Consider the following 22,108-nt stretch of genomic DNA (forward strand, 5'->3'; position numbering starts at 1 on the left):
TAAGAACAAATTCTTATTTACAATGACAGCCTACCCCGGCCAAACCCGGATGACACTGGGCCAATTGTGGGCCGCCCTATGGCACTCCCAAACACGGTCAGATGTGATACAGCTTGTATTCGAACCAGGGACTGTAGTAAAGCCTCTTGCACTGAGATGCAGTGCCTTAGACCGCTGCGCCACTCAGGAACGTTAACCATGTGTAGGTAGATACGTGTGTAGGTACTGTAGAATAGACAACCTTTTACAACAGTGGCGGTCAATGTCATTTAAGATGAGGGTGAAGGATTTATTGTATGAGTCTGTGATCAAAATATACAATTATGGCCTTATTTCTATTTCAGCATATTGGATGACTGTCATTCATATTCCATTCACCCAGTTCAATGTAACATCGATAGGTTTACGCTACTACATGATACTGACATTTTCCTTGTACCCATCATGAGGTTGCTACAACCTAGCCTATGAATGAAAGTTTACAATGTAGGTGCACAGGTCAGAGAATTTTGAGTAATCAATGTGACAGACAGTGACACATTCAATACTGCCCTGCACACTCTTGCCTGCATCTAGTTGATCTAGGGTCTAATCATTAGTCCAACAGTTGCAAATGAGAGTTTATATTGGACAAATTCATGTATGTTTATCCCCATTTTGTTCCGTTTGCTTCCGTTCAAGAAAAGTTAACAGAATCTGCGGAATGAACACTCCCCTGATCACACGCAACCAGTTCACTTTCATAGCAGCCACATAAAAACATCATGATCACTTTGATTGTTGTATATATACTTCCTTCTTGCAACCATCTACTACTGTACATGCTCTCCTCCTCTAACCTTTCCCTTTGCTTGTGGACAACACATCAGCTGTCTGTGACAGGCGAAAAAACCTTTCCAAGCCAAACCTTCAAATCATGACCGCTACATACAGTCTACATAGTTCTCACATCATAGTCAAGAATTACTAAAACTAACGTATTAGTTAACCCGCTACAATCGTGCAGTACAGTTTACAGTCAGAAAGCAGTTTAGCAGTTACACCGGCGAGCCCCTTTGGTAATAAATAATGTTAAGCCAAAAGCTTACCTTGACTTGGAAGAGTTCCAGTGCTGGATAGCCAAAGCAAGATAGCTAACATGTCATCCTTCTTTGTTTGAGCCGGGAGTTTGAGTAGGCTAAACTAGCTAGCTAGATTCACTAACTAAGTGAAAGTGAAAGTAAAAAAAAAAACAATGCAACCAAATATAGCTAGCTCGCTCTCTTGCTTCTCCTTCATTTTGGAAGAAATGTATTTGTTACAAACTGTTCAACTAACTCTGTCTTCCTCTCAGTCAGCTACCCAGCTAGCACAGTGGATCTGGCCCGATAACGGCTGAGAGTCGGGGGACTCGGCTGAGAGTCAGACTCGGCCGATGTCATTTGGCCCGAGTCTGGGCCGCCCTAGGCAGTATTACTTATGGCTAGGGTGCAGGGATTGAGCTCGGGCCTATTCCGGTGATAGTTATCTGGCCCAGATGTATTACTTGGGGCTTGGGCCTACTCTCTGGCAGATGATTACACAGGCTGCTTTATATAATTAACATTTCATCATTTATTTTTCCATATTTTCTCATTGTTTCTGTGATCAAAAAATATACAATTAAAATGTGTGTATTATTTTAGTATTTTGATACTTTGTGTAAGGCAATTGATAAGCATTAAAAACCTTGTGGATGGAGCCTCCCGAGTGGCGCAGTGGTTTAAGACACTGCATCGCAGTTCAAACTGCGTTGCTACAGATGCTGGTTTGAGACCTGTGCCAGCCATAACCGGAAGACCCAACGCACAATTGTCCCAGCGTCGTCTGAGATAGGGGAGGGTTTGGCTGTCCTTGTCCCATCGTGCTGTGGCGGGCCAGGCGCATGCACGCTGACACAGTCACCAGGTGTATGGTGCTGGATTGGTATACAGTGCCTTGCGAAAGTATTCGGCCCCCTTGAACTTTGCGACCTTTTGCCACATTTCAGGCTTCAAACATAAAGATATAAAACTGTATTTTTTTGTGAAGAATCAACAACAAGTGGGACACAATCATGAAGTGGAACGACATTTATTGGATATTTCAAACTTTTTTAACAAATCAAAAACTGAAAAATTGGGCGTGCAAAATTATTCAGCCCCCTTAAGTTAATACTTTGTAGCGCCACCTTTTGCTGCGATTACAGCTGTAAGTCGCTTGGGGTATGTCTCTGTCAGTTTTGCACATCGAGAGACTGAAATTTTTTCCCATTCCTCCTTGCAAAACAGCTCGAGCTCAGTGAGGTTGGATGGAGAGCATTTGTGAACAGCAGTTTTCAGTTCTTTCCACAGATTCTCGATTGGATTCAGGTCTGGACTTTGACTTGGCCATTCTAACACCTGGATATGTTTATTTTTGAACCATTCCATTGTAGATTTTGCTTTATGTTTTGGATCATTGTCTTGTTGGAAGACAAATCTCCGTCCCAGTCTCAGGTCTTTTGCAGAATCCATCAGGTTTTCTTCCAGAATGGTCCTGTATTTGGCTCCATCCATCTTCCCATCAATTTTAACCATCTTCCCTGTCCCTGCTGAAGAAAAGCAGGCCCAAACCATGATGCTGCCACCACCATGTTTGACAGTGGGGATGGTGTGTTCAGGGTGATGAGCTGTGTTGCTTTTACGCCAAACATAACGTTTTGCATTGTTGCCAAAAAGTTCAATTTTGGTTTCATCTGACCAGAGCACCTTCTTCCACGTTTGGTGTGTCTCCCAGGTGGCTTGTGGCAAACTTTAAACAACACTTTTTATGGATATCTTTAAGAAATGGCTTTCTTCTTGCCACTCTTCCATAAAGGCCAGATTTGTGCAATATACGACTGATTGTTGTCCTATGGACAGAGTCTCCCACCTCAGCTGTAGATCTCTGCAGTTCATCCAGAGTGATCATGGGCCTCTTGGCTGCATCTCTGATCAGTCTTCTCCTTGTATGAGCTGAAAGTTTAGAGGGACGGCCAGGTCTTGGTAGATTTGCAGTGGTCTGATACTCCTTCCATTTCAATATTATCGCTTGCACAGTGCTCCTTGGGATGTTTAAAGCTTGGGAAATCTTTTTGTATCCAAATCCGGCTTTAAACTTCTTCACAACAGTATCTCGGACCTGCCTGGTGTGTTCCTTGTTCTTCATGATGCTCTCTGCGCTTTTAACGGACCTCTGAGACTATCACAGTGCAGGTGCATTTATACGGAGACTTGATTACACACAGGTGGATTGTATTTATCATCATTAGTCATTTAGGTCAACATTGGATCATTCAGATATCCTCACTGAACTTCTGGAGAGAGTTTGCTGCACTGAAAGTAAAGGGGCTGAATAATTTTGCACGCCCAATTTTTCAGTTTTTGACTTGTTAAAAAAGTTTGAAATATCCAATAAATGTCGTTCCACTTCATGATTGTGTCCCACTTGTTGTTGATTCTTCACAAAAAAATACAGTTTTATATCTTTATGTTTGAAGCCTGAAATGTGGCAAAAGGTCGCAAAGTTCAAGTGGGCCGAATACTTTCGCAAGGCACTGTAATTTGTATGCATAAAATGTATAATAATAATATTTAAAATTACTGTACATGTATTTACATTTTCTTCTGGGGGGATTCTGGTAAGATGACTGCAAAGTCGGCTGAATTTTTGATAGATGGAAAAGGCATGATGTACTTGGGCTGCTTCTGGGCAGTCCTACACCCGATTCCGTGCCAATTCAATCAGTTCCGGCCCCCCGGAAGAGGGCCGCTTCTGGGCCGATTCCTCATTGCTAGCTGGGTACTCACCATATTTTATGCACTGCAGTGCTAGCTAGCTGTAGTTTATTCTTTCGGTACTAGATTTATCCTCTGATCTTTTCATTGGGTGGACATTGGGTGGACAACATGTCACTTCATGCTGCAAGAGCTCTGATAGGTTGGAGAACGTCCTCCAGAAGTTGTAATTACTGTGTAAGTGTATGGAAAAGGGTGAGAACCATGAGCCTCCTAGGATTTGTATTGAATCAATGTACTCAGAGGAGGACAGAAGCTAGCTGTCCTCCGGCTGGCTACACCATGGTGCTACCCTACAGAGTGTTGCTGAGGCTACTATATGCCTTAATTGCAAAACAGTATGTTTTAATAAATTATTTGGTCATGTGAATATATTTTGTATAGTTTTATTTAAAAAGGATAACTTTGTTAATGTTTCACTTTTTAGATTTTTATGAAATTCACTGAGGAGGATGCCCCCTCCTTCCTCTTCTGAGGAACCTCCACTACCTTTACATAATAGAAGCTGCTAATATAACCATGTGCACATTTCACCTTTCATGGTCATTCCCAGGCAATGCAGATGCTGTGCCTATTGACATTTTGTCTGGTGGTAATGGGGCTACCTTAGAAAAAATGTCAGAGTGGTCATACTTTCCTGTGTGTTGTCCCGTATACAACAGGAGTTCCCTGATCCTGGTGCAGAATACACAGGGTTTCTCCTTCCCCATCTTGACTGATACCATTCAATTCAAGACAAACTCCAAGCATCTATTCCGCATACCAGCTAGGGTCTTTCTAGCCTGGTTGCGTCTCTGTTCAGCGACTACATTCCACTCCTTGCCACACCTGTCATTTGCTAAAAGAAACTGGCCTTGAGTGCCAAGGATTGGAATGTTAGATAAAAAGACTGGTACCCAGACTAGGGTCCTTCAGCAGGCCATGCAAACTATAGAACTTTAGTTGTGGAGGCATTGTCAATCCATATAAGGCTTTTCAGTCTGCTGTTCTTGAAACGCATTGGGGTCAATCAAACAATGGAACCCATTGAAGGGAAGTGAAGGGGGAGGAGGGGCGATTTGCTCGTGAGCTTGATAAAAGGGGGCATGACTTGTTGACATAATTGTAATCCAAACCTTCATTTACTCACTGAGTACTCACATTGTGACTCACTGAGGTTCCAAACTCCATTTTAGACATGGCTGTCACGTCTACTCCCCCTCCCCCTCTCTGGTGCTCATTGTCATCAGTTTACTTATTATTACGCACACCTGCCACAATCGTTAGGCACACCTGCACCTCATGAGACACACTTGACCTCCATCACTTCTATGACCTTTACCTCCCCTATATTATCTGTCACTCCCTTTGGTTCTTTCCGCAGGCAGTATTAGTTATCTTTCTCATGTCCAGACGCTGCTCTTGTTTTGTATTGTTCCATGTTTTTTGTATTATTAAATTCACCCCCTGTACTTGCTTCCTGACTCCCAGCGTCTGCGTTACAATGACTTTGACACAAATGATCCTATTTACACATTGTAGTACATTTTGACAATGCATGTTTCTGACTAATATCGTTGCCATAGAGGTCGTTTTCAAAGGGATTAGTTGCTTTTATGGGCAATCGCTCTTTAAATGAGAGGTGCTCCTGGTACAGCCTGTCTCTCTGGCATGTGGTGTTTACTACAGGTTGTACTTCATTGAGAGACATTATTACACAAATCCTAGCAAAGACAGAAGGGGCAACATAACGTATTTCATATACAATTGTTAGAAATGTACAGTTTATACACATACTGTTTCCTCATGCTAAGCAAGCAACCCTCCCTCGTCAGAAGCAATCAAATCAAGAGCTATCAAAATAACCCAAAAATGTATCTTCTCAAAACACTGAACTATCTTGATGAACGTACGTCAACTGTCTTCCATAGCCATAACCCATACATATGTAACAGGTTGATTTATCCCTACCCATGGCTGTGTTTTATGACTCTGATTGAGGTGTCCTCTGTTTGATATGGCTGTGTTATTGAAGTATCCTCTGTATGCCTTCTGCCTCCCCAGATCACAGAGCAGCAGCTCCGGCAGACCAACGACCGCTTCAAAGCTTTCCTCAATGGAGACACCCAGATAGTGGCTGATGAAGCGTTCATCAACGCTGTCCAGAGCTACTATGAGGTACATATTTATTTATTTATTTCTCTCTCTCTCTTTCTCTCTAACCTACAAATGTGTCATCTCATCCGCCGACTGTCTCTCAGCACACCACTGTTACAATACGCTTGTTAAATGAACCATCCTTTTCTCTTTCTTTACAGAGACCGCTATCATGTGTTTTAACCCTGTGTTTCCTAACTGATGTGGTGCTGAGATAGTGTTAGCATTCAATGTAATAGACCAGGCTGATTAGCTGCCATTTACTGCTGTAACTCAATTAGCATAGACATGAGAGTCGTAAAAAGACCCCCCAGCTTCCTCTGTCTCCCGGAACTGTAAATCAGAGCTTTTCCTAATAAATCAAATTCCGAGCTGTTGAGATACAGTCTGTCAGTGCTGCTGAAAACAGAGTGGCAGAGATACTGCACCTCTTCCTCAGTGCTGCTCAGTGAATTAGTTTCTCTCTCTCTAACTGTAGGGCTAGGAATCACTCGTAGTGGGATGGAAGCGGCTGCTCAGTTTCTCAGCGCTCTGTTGCTTTGGCCTGAATTCCAGGGAACTGCTGTGCTCTGTGGGGGGAAAATGGTGGATGAGATGATGCATCGTGTCGTGTGCACATCACATCTATTCACTGACTATACGGATTAGCTAACACACTTGTGCTAAAGAGGCTGCCATCGTACTCCCACCTACATTACAGTCACAATTCAACCAGTTCAACAATAATAGAGAATTATTGTGCAGATAAAAATACCCTTATATGGGTATTGTCCGCTATCCCACTACATAGGATACTTAGAGTCCCCATACTATACTGTCCTAGGGTTTCTTTACTGTACGTTCATACATGTAGGGCACTGTATGATGGATATTATAATGTTGTATTAAATCAAATCATGCAATGCCTTGAAGGAGCTCCAAAACCAAAGAAATCCATTTGAAAACAAGTTAATTGTATTTAATTAGACAAAACGGCGACTCAATTGACATACTGTAGTGTTTACCCACATAATGCTAGCTGGCCCATGTTGACTCCAATGCTTGGCATGTTGACTCCAATGCTTGGCACAGTAGTGTCAAGTTGGCTGGATGTCCTTTGGATGGTGGACCATTCTTGATACACACGGGAAACTGTTGAGTGTGAAAACCCCAGCAGCATTGCAGTTCTTGACACAAACCGTTGCACCTGGCACTTACTACCATACCACGTTCAGAGACACTTACATCCTTTGTCTTGCTCTTGCCCATTCACACTATGAATGGCACACATACACAATCCACGTCTGGATTGTCTCAAGGCTTACACACATTTTCTTTAACCTGTCTCTACCCCTTCATCTACACTGATTGAAGTGGATTTAACAGGTGGTCATAGGATCATAGTTTTCACCTGGGTTTACCTGGTCAGTCTATGTCATGGAAATGTTTTGTATACTCAGTGTATATACTGACAAGAGGCAGGATCCAATACTGTAACTATGGGAATAAAGACAAGATTCTAGCCACTGAGATGGCCGATTCGCACGTGAACAACAGGCACAAATCTGATAGTAACATTGTTTTTCTCTAAGATTTGATTTCAACTTTATTTAAGCAGGGATTCATGCTGACACAACGGTCTCTTTCACAGATGAGCCCAGCATAAACACATCAATAAACAACAATTATACTATACATGAAAAGCAAAAGCAATCATATGAAAGAAACACAATCTTCAGTAAAAAGGGCCTCTAACTTCCATCTGAATTGCCCAAGATGCACCATCTTCACCAACTTGAAGCAGTTTTGGATATCATTCCACATGACAGCAGATTTACGTACCTTGGTGAAGATTGAAGGGATCTCCAGTGTTAGCCATCCACGTGTCCGGGTCTGGTAACTTATATGTCTGAAGGTTAACAATGAGGTAAGGTATGGCAGAAGTTTATGCAAGAGAGATTTAAATACAAAAAAAAGAGTCACCCTAAGTAAATATGAACAAAAAAGGCTGTGAAAAGCATTTCATTGTTGTTTATCAGTTTGATATTACGCTCAATATATCATATGAATCTAACCTTTAACTGAGTTAAAATTGTTAAAAGAAAAAAAAATGTCATCAAGAAATCATTGGCACCCATATATTTAGTACTTTGTGCACCCTCCCTTTGTCAAGATAACAGCTCTGAGTGGCCTCCTATAATGTTTCATTGGGTGGGAGAACACACAGGAAGAGATTTGAGACCATTCCTCCATACAGAAACACTCCATGTTGATAGATGACAAAGGGAGTTCAGTCTGTGAGTCACCTCATATTTATACCCCAGTGAAGCAGGAAGTTGTGGATTACCACTTAAGAGTTCCCAAAGACTCAGATGAACTTTAGAAAGTACAATATTAATCGAAATATACATCAATTACATTTTGCTCATAATAATTTCTAGGTGTGCCAATAATTGTGACGTATGTTTTTGAATAAAACAATTATTTATTGATGACAATTGTTTTTATTTTTTTTTAAACAATTTTAACCCAGTTAAAGGTTAGATTCATATGATATTTTGAGTGTAAGATCAAACTGATAAACAACAAGGACATTTTTTCACATACTTTTTTGTTCATATTTACTTAGGATGCCAGTAATTCTGGAGGGCAGTGTACTAGGTTTTACCTGCATTATGTACCCATTTCAGTTCAACAAATGCTTTCTGCAGGGCAATAAAAGCTCTGACAGAGCCTGGTCAGCTGTGTAAATAGTGAAAAGTGTGTTCTGTGTTTTATAAGATGCCACGTATATCAATACAATTGTAACAACAGAAACATTATAAAACTTAGCCTCACTTAGCAAATGAGCAATTACATTTTATGTTGACAAAATTCAACACGCTCTCATTGCCCCTCCATACAAAAAAAATAAACACTCGGTCTGCTTCACGCTGTATTTTCGCACGTACAGAGTCATCCATCTCCCTTTGCCTCTTCCTCTCTACTGAGACATGCCCGAATACAGGTGTCTATCTGTTTCCTGGGCCTAGAATAACTCAATGCGCCAATGTCAAACAGGACAAATAGATTTACTGTTACAGGCTTGTGCAAGAAAGGTATCTCCCTCTTGTTCTGTCTCTCTCTCAACCCCCACTCTCACTCTCTCTCTACCCACACACATCAACGTGATTATTTAATTCAGTGCTGTAAATACATAACATAACAGGGTTAAAACTACTGTCCTCTTATTGTAGTGTGTCACTAGTGTTTAATCACAGCCGACAATGTGGCCACAATTTAACTGTCACAGTGTAATGGATGCAGGGGCCTGATAGACAGTTTCTCTGATGTGTGTGTGCGTCCGATGCTATGCCAATGGCCTTGTCTTGCTCACTCCCCATCACTCTGTCATTAAGGGGATGGAGGATGACCCTGAGAACTGTCTGTCCCGTCCCTGGCTGCTGCCGCCACGCACGCACACACACACACACACGCACACACGCACACACGCAGTCTGCCCTGGCTGCATGGAGGAGTACCGGCTCCTTCAATTGATCACACTGTCATGTCTTTGGCATCATTAAACTGAAGACTGTTAATTTATCCAATAAATTCTCTGTAATTTTTACTATGTGATTAACTATTCAGGTAAATGTAATTAACTAGGAAGTCGGGGCACCAAGGAAAATATTCAGATTATAAAGTTATCATTTTCCTAATATAACTTTCAGATATTTTAATCTGATCAATTAGTCTTCTAATTAATGAATTATTCTTTACCTCACGTTAGTCTCATTCCAAACATTGTAAATGGTTGGTTATCTGCACAAACCCAGTCTTCGTGTAGGCAAAGTGTCAACACAGGACTAAGATTGAATCGTACTACACCGGCTCTGACACTCATTGGATGTGGCAGGGTGTGCAAACTATTACGGACCACAAAGGGAAACCCAACTGCGAGTTGCCCAGTGACACGAGCCTACCAGATGAGCAAAATGCCTTTTATGCTCGCTTCGAGTCAAGCAACAGTGAAGCATGCATGAGAGCACCAGATGTACCGGATGACAGTGTGATCACGCTCTCCGTAGCCGATGTGAGCAAGACCTTTAAACAGGTCAACATTCACAAGGCCGCGGGGCCAGACGGATGACCAGGACATGTAATCAGAGCATGCACTGGCCAACTGGCAAGTGTCTTCACTGACATTTTCTACCTCTCCCTGACTGAGTCTGTAATTCCTAAATGTTTCAAGCAGATCACCATAGACACTGTGCCCTAGAAAACAAAGGTAAGCTGCCTAAATGACTACTGACCCTTAACAAGTCGGTAGCCATGAAATGCTTTGAAAGGCTGGTCATGGCTAACATCAACACCATCATCCTGGAAACTCTAGAATGACTCCAATTCACATACCAACCCAGCAGATCCACAGATGGCGCAATCACACTCCACACTGCCCTTTCCCACCTAGACAAAATGAACACTTATGTGAGAATGCTGTTCATTGACAACAGCTCAGCATTCAACATCATAGTGCCCACAAAACTCATCACTAAGCGAAGGACCCTGGGACGAAACACCTCCCTCTGCAACTGGATCCTGGAGTTCCTGACGTGCCGCCCTCGGGTGGTAAGGGTAGGCACCAATGTATCTGCCACTCTGATCCTAAACACAGGGGCCCCTCAGAGGTGCGTGCTTAGTCAAGAGTTCCTTGGTGTCCACATCCCCAACAAACTTTCATGGTCCAAACACACTAAGACAGTCGTGAAGAGGACATGACAATGCTTATTCCCCCTCAGGAGACAGAAAAGATTTGGCAATGGTCCTCAGATCCTCAAAAAGGTCTACAGCTGCACCATCGAGAGCACTGGTTGCATCACGCCTGGTATCGCAACTGCTCAGCCTCCAAATGCAAGCCGCTACAGGGGCCCTAGAGGCCCTTAAAAGTGCCAAAGACTCCACCCTAGTCATAGACTCTCTCTGGTTCCGCATGGCAAGCGGTACCGGAGCGCCATGTCTAGGTCTAAAGGCTTATTAACAGCTTCTACACCGAAGCCATAAGACTGCTGAGAAGCTAATCAAATGGCTACCCGGACTATTTGCATTGAACCCCTCCCCCCCGCATTTTTTAGGCTGCATAAACTCTCTGTTTGTTTTCTAAGCCTAGTCCCCTACCTACATGTACAGTTGAAGTCGGAAGTTTACTTACACTTAGGTTGGAGTCATTAAAACTTGTTTTTCAACCACTCCACAAATTTCTTGTTAACAAACTATGGTTTTGGCCAGTCGGTTAGGACATGTACTTTGTGCATGACACAAGTCATTTTTCCAACAATTGTTTACAGACAGATTATTTCACTTATAATTCACTGTATCACAATTCCAGGGGGTCAGAAGTTTACATACACTAAGTTGACTGTGCCTATAAACAGCTTGGAAAATTCCAGAAAATTATGTCATGGCTTTAGCAGCTTCTGATAAGCTAATTGACATAATTTGAGTCGATTGGAGGTGTACCTGTGGATGCATTTCAAGGCCTACCTAAACTCAGTGCCTCTTTGCTTGACATCATGGGAAAATCAAAAGAAATCAGCCAACCCCTCAGAAAAAAATGTAGACCTCCACAAGGCTGGTTCATCCTTGGGAGCAATTTCCAAACACCTGAAGGTACCACGTTCATCTGTACAAACAATAGTACGCAAGTATAAACACCATGGGACCACGTAGCCGTCATACCGCTCAGGAAGGAGACGGGTTCTGTCTCCTAGAGATGAACGGATTTTGCTACGAAAAGTAAGTAAGTAAATCAAATCAAAGTGTATTTGTCACAACAGGTGTAGTAGACCTTACAGTGAAATGCTTACTTACAGGCTCTAACCAATAGTGCAAAAAAGGTATTAGGTGAACAATAGATAGGTAAAGAAATAAAACAACAGTAAGACAGGCTAAATACAGTAGCAAGGCTACATACAGACACCATTTAGTCAGGCTTATTGAGGTAGTATGTACATATGGTTAAAGTGACTATGCATATATGATGAACAGAGAGTAGCAGTAGCGTAAAAGAGGGTTTGGCTGGTGGTGGGTGGGACACAATGCAGATAGCCCGGTTAGCCAATGTGCGGGAGCACTGGTTGGTCGGCCCAAATTGAGGTAGTATGTTCATGAATGGGTAGTTAAAGTGGCTATGCAGATATGATAAACAGAGAGTAGCAGCAGCGATAAAAGAGGGTTTGGGGGGCACACATTGCAATTAGTCCGGGTAGCCATTTGATTGTTGAGAAGCCTTTTTGTCCTAGACTCTGCACTCCGGTTCTGTTTGCCATGGGGTAGTTTAGAGAACAGTCTATGACTGGGGTGGCTGGGGTTTTGACAATTTTTAGGGCTTTCATCTGACACCGCCTGGTGTAGAGGTCCTGGATGGCAGGCAGCCTATGCCCCAGTGATGTACTGGGCCGTACACACTACCCTCTGTATTGCCTTGTGGTCAGAGGCCGAGCAGTTGCCGTACCAGGCAGTGATGCTCTCGATGTTGCAGCTGTAGAACCTTTTGAGGATCTCAGGACCAATGCCAAATCTTTTTGGTTTCCTGAGGGGGAAGAGGCTTTGTCGTGCCTTCTTCGTGACTTTCTTGGTGTGTTTGGACCATGAAAGTTTGTTGTTGATGTGGACACCAAGGAACTTGAAGCTCTCAACATGCTCAACTACAGCCCCGTCGATGAGAATGGGGTCGTGTCGGTCCTCCTTTTCCTGTAGTCCACAATCATTTCCTTAGTCTTGTTTACGTTGAGGAATATGTCCAAATCAAAGAGAATGTTTTGGTAAAGATGAAATGTGAAGTTAGTTGTCTAAAATTGGATATGAGTAAAATCTAGACCTTGCCCTTAACTTGGTACGCTCAGAGAATTGCCCTAAAGGCGGCTACGCCCACTTCTGACCCGAGGGTATAAAACCTGTGAGTGAAGAATTAACAGATCAGACTAAGTGACCCAAGCTGCAGCCGAGGTCTAAAAAGTCAACGGACCCAAAACGCAACACAAGTTTGAAGACAAAGAAATCGTTTTCTACCCAAGCTATGGATGAATAGCTGTGTCTAAGCGGGTGAATTCAAGTCGAACCACCTAGCCTCCATCTCCCATCGAATCGTGGTATCTACACTGTTTCATTCCTACGCTGTGAGCTCTGAGCTACAGAGCTGTCTGTCCTCAGAAGAGCCCTTCCAGAGCAAGGGCGAGGGAACAGACTCCTAAGCCAAAAGGACACTGACATTGTGAGGGCAACCAGAGAGTTGCGCCGGAGAAGTGCGTCATTGAGCAGCCTGGAAAATCCACGGAGACCTTCCCCACGTAATTACGTCATTATATTCTGACCCCTAAGAGCGGCAGTTTGGGGCAAGACTAGGGTTAGAATAAGCATACATGTAGCTGACAAATTCACCCAAATGTATATTTCTCTCGTGTACTTTCTCTTTTTCTCTCTCTTTTAAATCCCCATTTTGGGTAACACGCGCCATAGTGTGTTGGCCCGTTATACTAAGTTCTAATCAATAGCCTAGAATGTGTTTTTGTGTATGTGTATATTTTATCATAACTTTAGCTTTCTAGTAAATAAATACTCAACTAAGATTGGTGTGGTACGAGCTCATTGGTGAGACCCGGGTCCGTGCAGATTCCCGGATTATGCGACATTCAGAACGAGACTGTAGAGGTAACTGTTGAATTAGCTGCTGTTGTAAAATCAGTATTCTGATATTCTTTGAGTTAATTTGGGAAATAGAGTGGACTCAATGAAACCAATTCTCCCATGGTGCCCCAGGTTAAAGAGTTAATAATTGCTTTATTCAGTTTATCACGCAATTAGAAACCTTTAATCATTCGATGAGCAACAGTCGTCACATTAACTAATACAACGTCACGACAAATCCATGGCTTCATGTTGGGGTGTGTACGTACAGTCACTGTGGGGACGACATCCTCGATGCACTTATTGATAAAACCAGTGACTGATGTGGTGTACTCCTCAATGCCATCGGAAGAATCACTGAACATGTTCCAGTCTGATAGCAAAACAGTCCTGTAGTTTAGCATCTGCTTCACCTGACCACTTGTTTATAGACCGAGTCACTGGTGCTTCCTGCTTTAGTTTTTGCTTGTAAGCAGGAAATCAGGAGGATTGAGTTGTGGTCGGATTTACCAAATGGAGGGCGAGGGAGAACTTTGTACACTGTGTGTGGAGTACAGGTGATCTATATTTTTCCCCTCTGGTTGCACATTTAACATGTTGCTGGAAATTTGGTAGAACTGATTCAAGTTTCCCTGCATTAAAGTCTCCGGCCACTAGGAGCGCCACCTCTGGGTGAGTGGTTTCCTGTTCGCTTATTTCCTTATACAGCTGACTCAGTGCGGTCTAGGTGCCAGCATTTGTCTGTGGTGGTAAATAAACAGCCACGAAAAGTATAGCTCTCTAGGCTCTCTAGGCAAGTACTCTCTAGGCAAGTAGTGTGGCCTGTAATTTATCCCAGTATACTCTACTCCAGGCGAGCAAAATCTAGAGAATTCCTTAGATTTCGTGCACCAGCTGTTGTTTACGAATATGCACAGACCGCCCTCCCTCGTCTTACCGGAGTGTGCTGTTCTATCTTACCGGTGCAGCGTACAGTATATCCTGCTAGCTGAATATCCATGTCGTCATTCAGCCACGATTCCGTGAAACATAGGATATTACAATTTTTGATGTCCCATTGGTAGGATATTCGTGATCGTACCTCGTCTAGTTTATTGTCCAATGATTGCACGTTGGCGAGTAGTATTGACGGTACCGGCAGCTTTCCATCTCGTCTTCTCCGGGTCCTGACCAGGCATCCGGCTCTTTGTCCTCTGTACCTGCGTCGCTTCCTCTTGCAAATAACGGGGATGTTGGGTGTTTGGAGAATGTCCTGTGCGTCTGGCTCGTTGAAGAAAAAATCTTTGTCTAATCCGAGGTGAGGGATCGCTGTCCTGATTTTTAGAAGCTTTTTTTTGTCGTAAGATACGGTTGCAGAAACATTATGTACAAAATAAATTACAAATAACGCAAAACACCCCACATAATAGCACAATTGGTTTGGCGTCCGTAAAACTGCTGCCATTTCTTCCGCCGCCATTTCACTGTAAGGTCTACTACACCTGTTGTATTCGGCTCATGTTACAAATAACATTGTATTTCATTTTGATCTCTGTCGTGCCCAGAATACAGCCAGTGTTCTATAGGCTTCACTATAGCTAGAGAGGTAATCAATGAATCTGAAAGTCATACAAGAGACTGTAAAAGTTACACACAGAGAACAACCACCACTACCAATATCAGAGAATGGTGATGGAGGATGGATGGGGTATTAGGTGTCTCTCTATGTGAATGCTGGTCATAATTGCCATGCATTCATTCAATTTCAATTGTAAGGGCTGTACATTTTTGATTTAACCTTCATTTAACTAGGCAAGTCAGTTAAGAACAAATTCTTATTGACAATGACGGCCTACCCTGGCCAAACACTAACCCGGACGACGATGGGCCAATTGTGCGCCGCCCTATGGGACTCCCAATCACGTCCGGTTGTGATACAGCCTGGAATCGAACTAGGGACTGTAGTGACTCCTCTAGCGCTGAGATGCAGTGCCTTACACCGCTGCATCACTCAGGAGCACAAAGGGACATAAAGGATAATAAAAACAGTGGAGTCTATCAGAAACAAACTCAGAAATCAATCCACCATTTCTTTCTATGTTTTCTAATGATGTACAAAGCCTGCCTGTCCATCTGCCAGATAATGACCACAGAATACGATAGCTATTGAATTGAGATGATGTGCTTCTCCAGCAGTGGTTTCTGTCAGCGGTGCTCCACAGGTAGAGTAGCTCTCTGTGAAATGTCTGCAGTCTGCTTGGATAGGAACCAGATATGAATACAGAGCCCCATCTCTCCCTGTACTTTTAAAGAGAGAGCAGGCAAAGTATATCTGCCAGACATCAGACCGACTGTGGGACCAACATCAATCAGTATATTAGTAGGTCAGCTGCTCTATAAAGTAAGATTGGTTTGGACCAGGAGAGAAAGTCAGTCTGGCAGGTAGTTCTCAGGAACGCATTAAATCTAAAACACAGACACGCACACACACAGTTTGGGAGTAAATGAGAAAGAATAGCATTCTCCCCGTTCAGTCTGAATAATTCAGGAGTAGGGGGTAGGGAGGCCTGGAAGGAGAGTCCTGATAATAGCAAGTGCGTTTCCATCCAATGGCCATCAACATTACTCCCCAATATTTGAAACGTTATACACTGTATGCTGCTCTCTCTGCCATTATGTCTGTAGTTATATTACTCCAGTATATCACTGTAGAGCACGGAGAATAAATCTAACACTGCATCAGTATTCCACCATTATTGTGGTGTGGTACTGCAGTCAGGCACTTATTTCTTTTTTTGTCATCTTGCATGGATGGCTACCTTCCATTGGTTCATATTCCATTGCAGCCTGAGTAAGAGTGGTTGCAATCATGTCTTCAATCCGCCCAGCTAGCTAGCGTCCAGACAACGGACACACAGACACACACGGGATGACCCTAACTTTTGTACTTCTGTACATTGGATCCACAGTGATGAAGAAACGGCTGTGTGTGATGTATGGTATTGTTTGGTTTGGTGTGTGGTCGTAAATGTTATGGTGAACAGACATCTCACATCACCCCAACAGTCATAACAACTCACGTGTGTCTATTGTACAAGACATCCGGTGATGATGAGTATAAAATATGAATGTATTAGAAACATAGTGTAGACTAAGACTAAAAGGGTGACTCATCATCGTCTGAGTCGTTATATAAAGTCAATTCCTCTTCAACCTATATGGTCATAATAGAGTCTACTCGATACAATGGACCTGCTGAATAAAACACACAAAAAGCCATTCGCTGTTTACCGTCGGTAATACTGTATGATCCGTTTTAGCGGTTAGCCTCTTACAGTTGCAGTGTAAATGTTTCACGTTCACATGTTTTAACAACTACATGCTCTGCTGGTTGCACTCTTGCTCCAGGTGAAGACATGCCACGGTTGGCGCTTTGAGATTCTTTGTACTGAAAAGCGCTACGTAAATGAAATGCACTATTATCTGTAGCTGCAGCAGCAGTCTGACCCCGTCAATCTGTACTTGTTTACCTGCCAGTCATTGACGTCACGTTGCTCTCCCTCTCTGTCTGTTGTAATAGATTTTCAGATTCTCTATTTGTATTTATTGCACCTAGGTTTGATTATGTGATGTAATCCACATTTATATGAGCCAAATGTATGCGCTCGCCCTTTTATGACACTAATAACGGTTAAGTCGACCAAAATATTTGTCTTATTTACCTACGTTATTGCGCTGAGCACATCCTAATAAATATCATATCTTTTTGGGGATCTGAGCCTCCTTTTGAAGTGCTATTCATGTTTTCAACAGTGTGCGGTTATCGATCCTTTCCAACATCTTTCTCTGTGACCACAGGTGTTCCTGAAAAGCGACCGCGTTGCCAAGATGGTGCAGAGCGGGGGCTTCTCAGCCAATGACTGCAGGGAGGTGTTCAAGAGGCACATCGAGAAGCGTGTCCGCAGCCTGCCTGAGATCGACGGCCTGAGTAAGGAGACGGTGCTCAGCTCCTGGATGGCCAAGTTCGACACCATCTACCGCGGGGACGAGGACCCACGCAAGGCTCAGCAACGCATGACGGCTAGTGCAGCCTCTGAGCTCATCCTCAGCAAGGACCAGCTCTACGAGATGTTCCAGAACATTCTGGGTATCAAGAAGTTTGAGCACCAGCTGCTCTACAACGCCTGCCAGGTAAGAGCAGGCGTTAGTAGAGGGAGGGTGTGTTTGTACGCATCACTGTGAAGTATGGTTGCGTCCGAAATGGCACCCTATTCCCTGCACTGCTTTTGGACAGGGCCCATCGGCTGCTATTTCTGACACATCTATGTGTGTGTACATCACTGCTGAAAAATGACTGTTAGATCTTTCCCAGTGGGCAAAACTGACTGGTTGCAATGACGTCATCGTGATGGTGCAGACATTTTTGCCTGCTGGGTGAGGTGTTGTCCTCATGAGCAAACCTCACCTAGTAAAAAGAACAAACAAAAAACAACGCAAGGCCAAGAACAGTGCAGCACTTGCTACTGTTGTATAGGCTATACCTGCAGCTGTACAGATTTTGCTACTGTAGCTGTCTGTTTTTTTTTTACCTTGACTAGAGGGCCTGTTTGCATTCAAAAACAAGCTCTTCCTATTCTTTATTTTGGCTGAAACAGCCTTTTTCTTTTTAAACATTTTTATTTCACCTTTATTTAACCAGGTAGGCCAGTTGAGAACACGTTCTCATTTACAACTGCGACCTGGCCAAGATAAAGCAAAGCAGTTCATCAGGTGAATTAATATAAAATAACATGCACCTGGCACTTATGTTCAAGAGGGAGATAGCACAAAGCCAAAGCAGGGGTATATTCATTACGTCTTGCAATGGTAAAGGTTTACATTTTAAGAACCGAACGGAAGCAAACGGAACTGTGAGGGACCTACCTGAATTTGTCCAGTAGAAGCTCATGTTTTCGTAGCAAAACATTTTCCATTTTGAGTGAACAGTTTCTGTTGCAAAACATTTTGCAACAGACTAAACGTTTTGCAACAGAATCAGTGTAATGAATACACCCCTGGTAAATCACAGGCCTATCTGTCTTATAGCCTAGCGCTTCAATCTCCACCCTATTAAGAGTGACATGTTGAGATTGCTAGAGGATAATGGTGGACACCAGGGTGCCCGTGTCAGAAAATAACTCTCCCTCCCCGAAGCACTACTTCACTTTTACAACAGACTATGGGAATGCTGAGACTAAGAGAGCAGATAGCAGCACTAATATATTCTTCTTCCAGGAGCTTAATTAAAGTCTGATCACAGGAAGCATTCAGAGCCAGAGTTAAGATACATTTACATTTCCTCATAATTTAATACATTAGCAACCACACAAGTGAAGAATCTCTTTCTCTCCCATTTCGATTTAATGCACGTTGTCCTCGGAAACCAATGAATTGTTGAAACAACTTAATTTCTGTCTGAGCGAAGAAGTTCTTACTCTTTTCTTTGTCATTAATGTTGTATAAAATTTGAAAGGTTGCAAACCCAATGGCGTATCCTCAGGTGCAATTAAACAAACGGTGCCTACTTTTAATATTTAAACGCAAACTGACGTGTTTTTCCTTCAACTGAAGTTTTATGGCAGATTGTGAATGCAGACTGGGTTACAATGTGAAGTTAAAGATTGATCGTAAATCCCGATCCATGCTCCATCTCTCTCTGTCTCGTTCTCTCTCTCTCTCTGAACCTTCATTTGTTGGAGGTTTGTCTCGCGCTGAGATAAAGCACATCCCTTCTGAATCTTCCCATAGCCTTTCCACAAATTCACTGTGCTTTAGATTCTTCCCTGCTCATCCTTTGAAGATGGCTAACCTAGTTTTCCTGTGCTGCCTGGTGGCAAAGCGGAGCAGAGTAGAGCCGCTAGTGGAGGGTCAGGTCATGAATGAGGACATTGTGCGGTGGTGGTGTGGTGTGCAATCCCTCTAAACATGCTCTAAGCCCTGCAGAGCTGCAGACAAAGAAAACGCAGCAAAATTTTCAATGTCATCGCTTTCTGTATGTTCTTTTGGCCCTTTAGATTTTTGGGGGGCCATGGAAATGGTAGGCTGTGCTGCAGTGTTAGTAGGTAAACACAACTTGTTATTTTATTTAGGTCAGGGCCGCTTGCTTGTAGCAAAGAGCTAACCTGTTCAGATTGATTTACGATTTGTCTGGAACAAACACACATGCCTGAAATATACTTACACACACACACACACACACACGGACACACACACACGGACACACACACGGACACATACAGATTGATACACATACACACACATGCACAGATGACTGTTGCACACATTAACACACCAGCGCAGAGCAATCAGAGTCAGGGCCATTAAAGCGTATTAAATCTCTATTCCATTGACCATTTTGTCATAGCAGTCAATACATCACTGCTCACAAGCAGTAGAATGGCTGACGCCTTTTTACCACAGTGTTCAATATGACAGGAGCAAAAATTCAACCTCTCATGCCTGATTTTCTGTAGCTGCATAGAGAACAACAAGGTCTCACCAGATTTAATAGCCTGCGGTTCGGTTGTTTGTCTACTATCTGTTGAGCAGTAAATAAATGTATTTGGAGGATCTTTGATGATTTTCATTCTTTATGATGGATGCTTTTCTGTTAAAGGGGAAATCCAGGATTTAAATAAAACAACAAAGGCTGTATGTCATTAATTTAATAGTCCAAAAATAATGTGCCAATCACGGATTGCCCCGTTTAAAGACCTCATTTTATTGGCTGCTCTTCTCCCTTGAACATTTTCTTTCAACCATTTTGATGATGCTGATGGAAAGTATTCTGACTGACTGTGCCTCATATGGAAAATGATATTATGACAGTGACAGTAAGCCAGCCTTTCTTCAGCTGCATCCCAAATGGCACCCTATTCCCTATACAGTATTAGTGCACTAATTTTGATCGGGGCTGATATGGCTCTCTCGGGTCAAAAGTTTCAAGATTCAAAGTGTTTTGGTCACATGCACAGGATACAGCAGGTGTAAAACAGTACAATGTCATGTTACTTACAAGCTCGTTCCCTACAATGCAGTATACAGTATCAATGTGGGAGTAGGGTTGGGCGGTATCCCGTCGTATTTTGAAATACCCTCGGCATGATTTTCCAATACCGTCAGTACTGTTAAAATTTTGTGAATGTGGATATTTGTATTTTTTAAATAAATACTTGCAGTCAACTTATGCACAAGGTAATAGACAAAGCAGATCGCATTCATCATTTTGCCTGTTAGATCATTTTTCATTATGAAGTTAACCGGTACTAGTTTCCCAAAACAGCAAACCATTTCTGACATGCAAAACATTTTGGGACTTTATCAACAGTGGACTAATGAAAAAAATGGAAAATGTCGTTTTTGAGTAGAACCGGAGTAGAACACTTGAAAAAGAAAAGCAGAGCCGCACACTGTTTCGACAGACAAGCTCTCCTTTTCTTTTTAAAGTGGCTAATGTTCATTTGCAAGATCAAGGTTCTTGGTAACAGCATCAGAGAAAATCCCCTTCCGGAGTAAGATCCCGGCTGACTAACATTTGTTTTGAAATACTTGCATAACTTTGAGCTGCGTTATCTTTTTTTTTATTTTTTAAATTTTTTTACCCCTTTTTCGTGGTATTCAATTGTTGTAGTAGCTACTATCTTGTCTCATCGCTACAACTCCCGTACGGGCTCGGGAGAGACGAAGGTTGAAAGTCATGCGTCCTCCGATACACAACCCAACCAAGCCGCACTGCTTCTTAACACAGCACGCATCCAACCCGGAAGCCAGCCGCACCATTGCGCCGGAGGAAACACCGTGCACCTGGCCACCTTGGTTAGCGCACACTGCGCCCAGCCCGCCACAGGAGTCGCTGGTGCGCGATGAGACAAGGACACCCCTACCGACCAAGCCCTCCCTAACCCGGGCGACGCTAGGCCAATTGTGCGTTGCCCCATGGACCTCCCGGTCGCGGCCGGTTAAAGACAGAGCCTGGGCGCGAACCCAGGGACTCTGATGGCACAGCTGGCGCTGCAGTACAGCGCCCTTAACCACTGCGCCACCCGGGAGGCCCGCGTTATCTTTTTTTTATAACCAAATCTCTATTTTTGATGTACATGGAATGTTATAGAATGGTCAAGACACCTTTTTCTTTTCACATGTTTTTGAGAAACTTAACCTGTCTACGATACTGGTTCCCAATTGGGAATCAACCCTCCCACGTTCTGCTGAAACGGTGGCGCATGGAACGCAAAAATATTCTTCAAAATATTTAACCTCCACACATTAACAAGTCCAATAGCTCAAATGAAAGATAAACATCTTGTTCATCTAGCCAGCAAGTCAGATTTCTAAAATGTTTTACGGCGAAAACATAGCACATATATATGTAAAACCACCACCAGACACAGCTCATTTCAATAGCCAAAACATGCAATCAACAAACGCAGGATTAAAAAATAAATCGCTCACTAACCTTTTGAAAATCTTCATCAGATGACAGTAATATGACATAT

The 22,108-nt window shown here is 42.9% G+C and overlaps 1 protein-coding gene across 9 annotated transcripts in view; it reads left to right on the top strand.

The window, feature by feature from the left end:
* The window catches only part of LOC110494076 (calcium-dependent secretion activator 1), a 169,405-nt gene that overhangs the window by 54,530 nt on the left and 92,767 nt on the right, over positions 1–22,108 (top strand). For all 9 annotated transcript variants that reach the window (XM_090205439.1, XM_090205440.1, XM_090205434.1 and 6 more), the window contains exons 2-3: positions 5,859–5,972; positions 17,433–17,765. In XM_090205439.1, coding sequence (XP_090061565.1) covers positions 5,859–5,972; positions 17,433–17,765 — 447 coding nt within the window. The remainder of the gene's footprint in view (positions 1–5,858; positions 5,973–17,432; positions 17,766–22,108) is intronic.

Source organism: Oncorhynchus mykiss, chromosome 17, assembly GCF_057628025.1.
Source record: "Oncorhynchus mykiss isolate SJ-2025 chromosome 17, ASM5762802v1, whole genome shotgun sequence".
Lineage (NCBI taxonomy): Eukaryota > Metazoa > Chordata > Actinopteri > Salmoniformes > Salmonidae > Oncorhynchus > Oncorhynchus mykiss.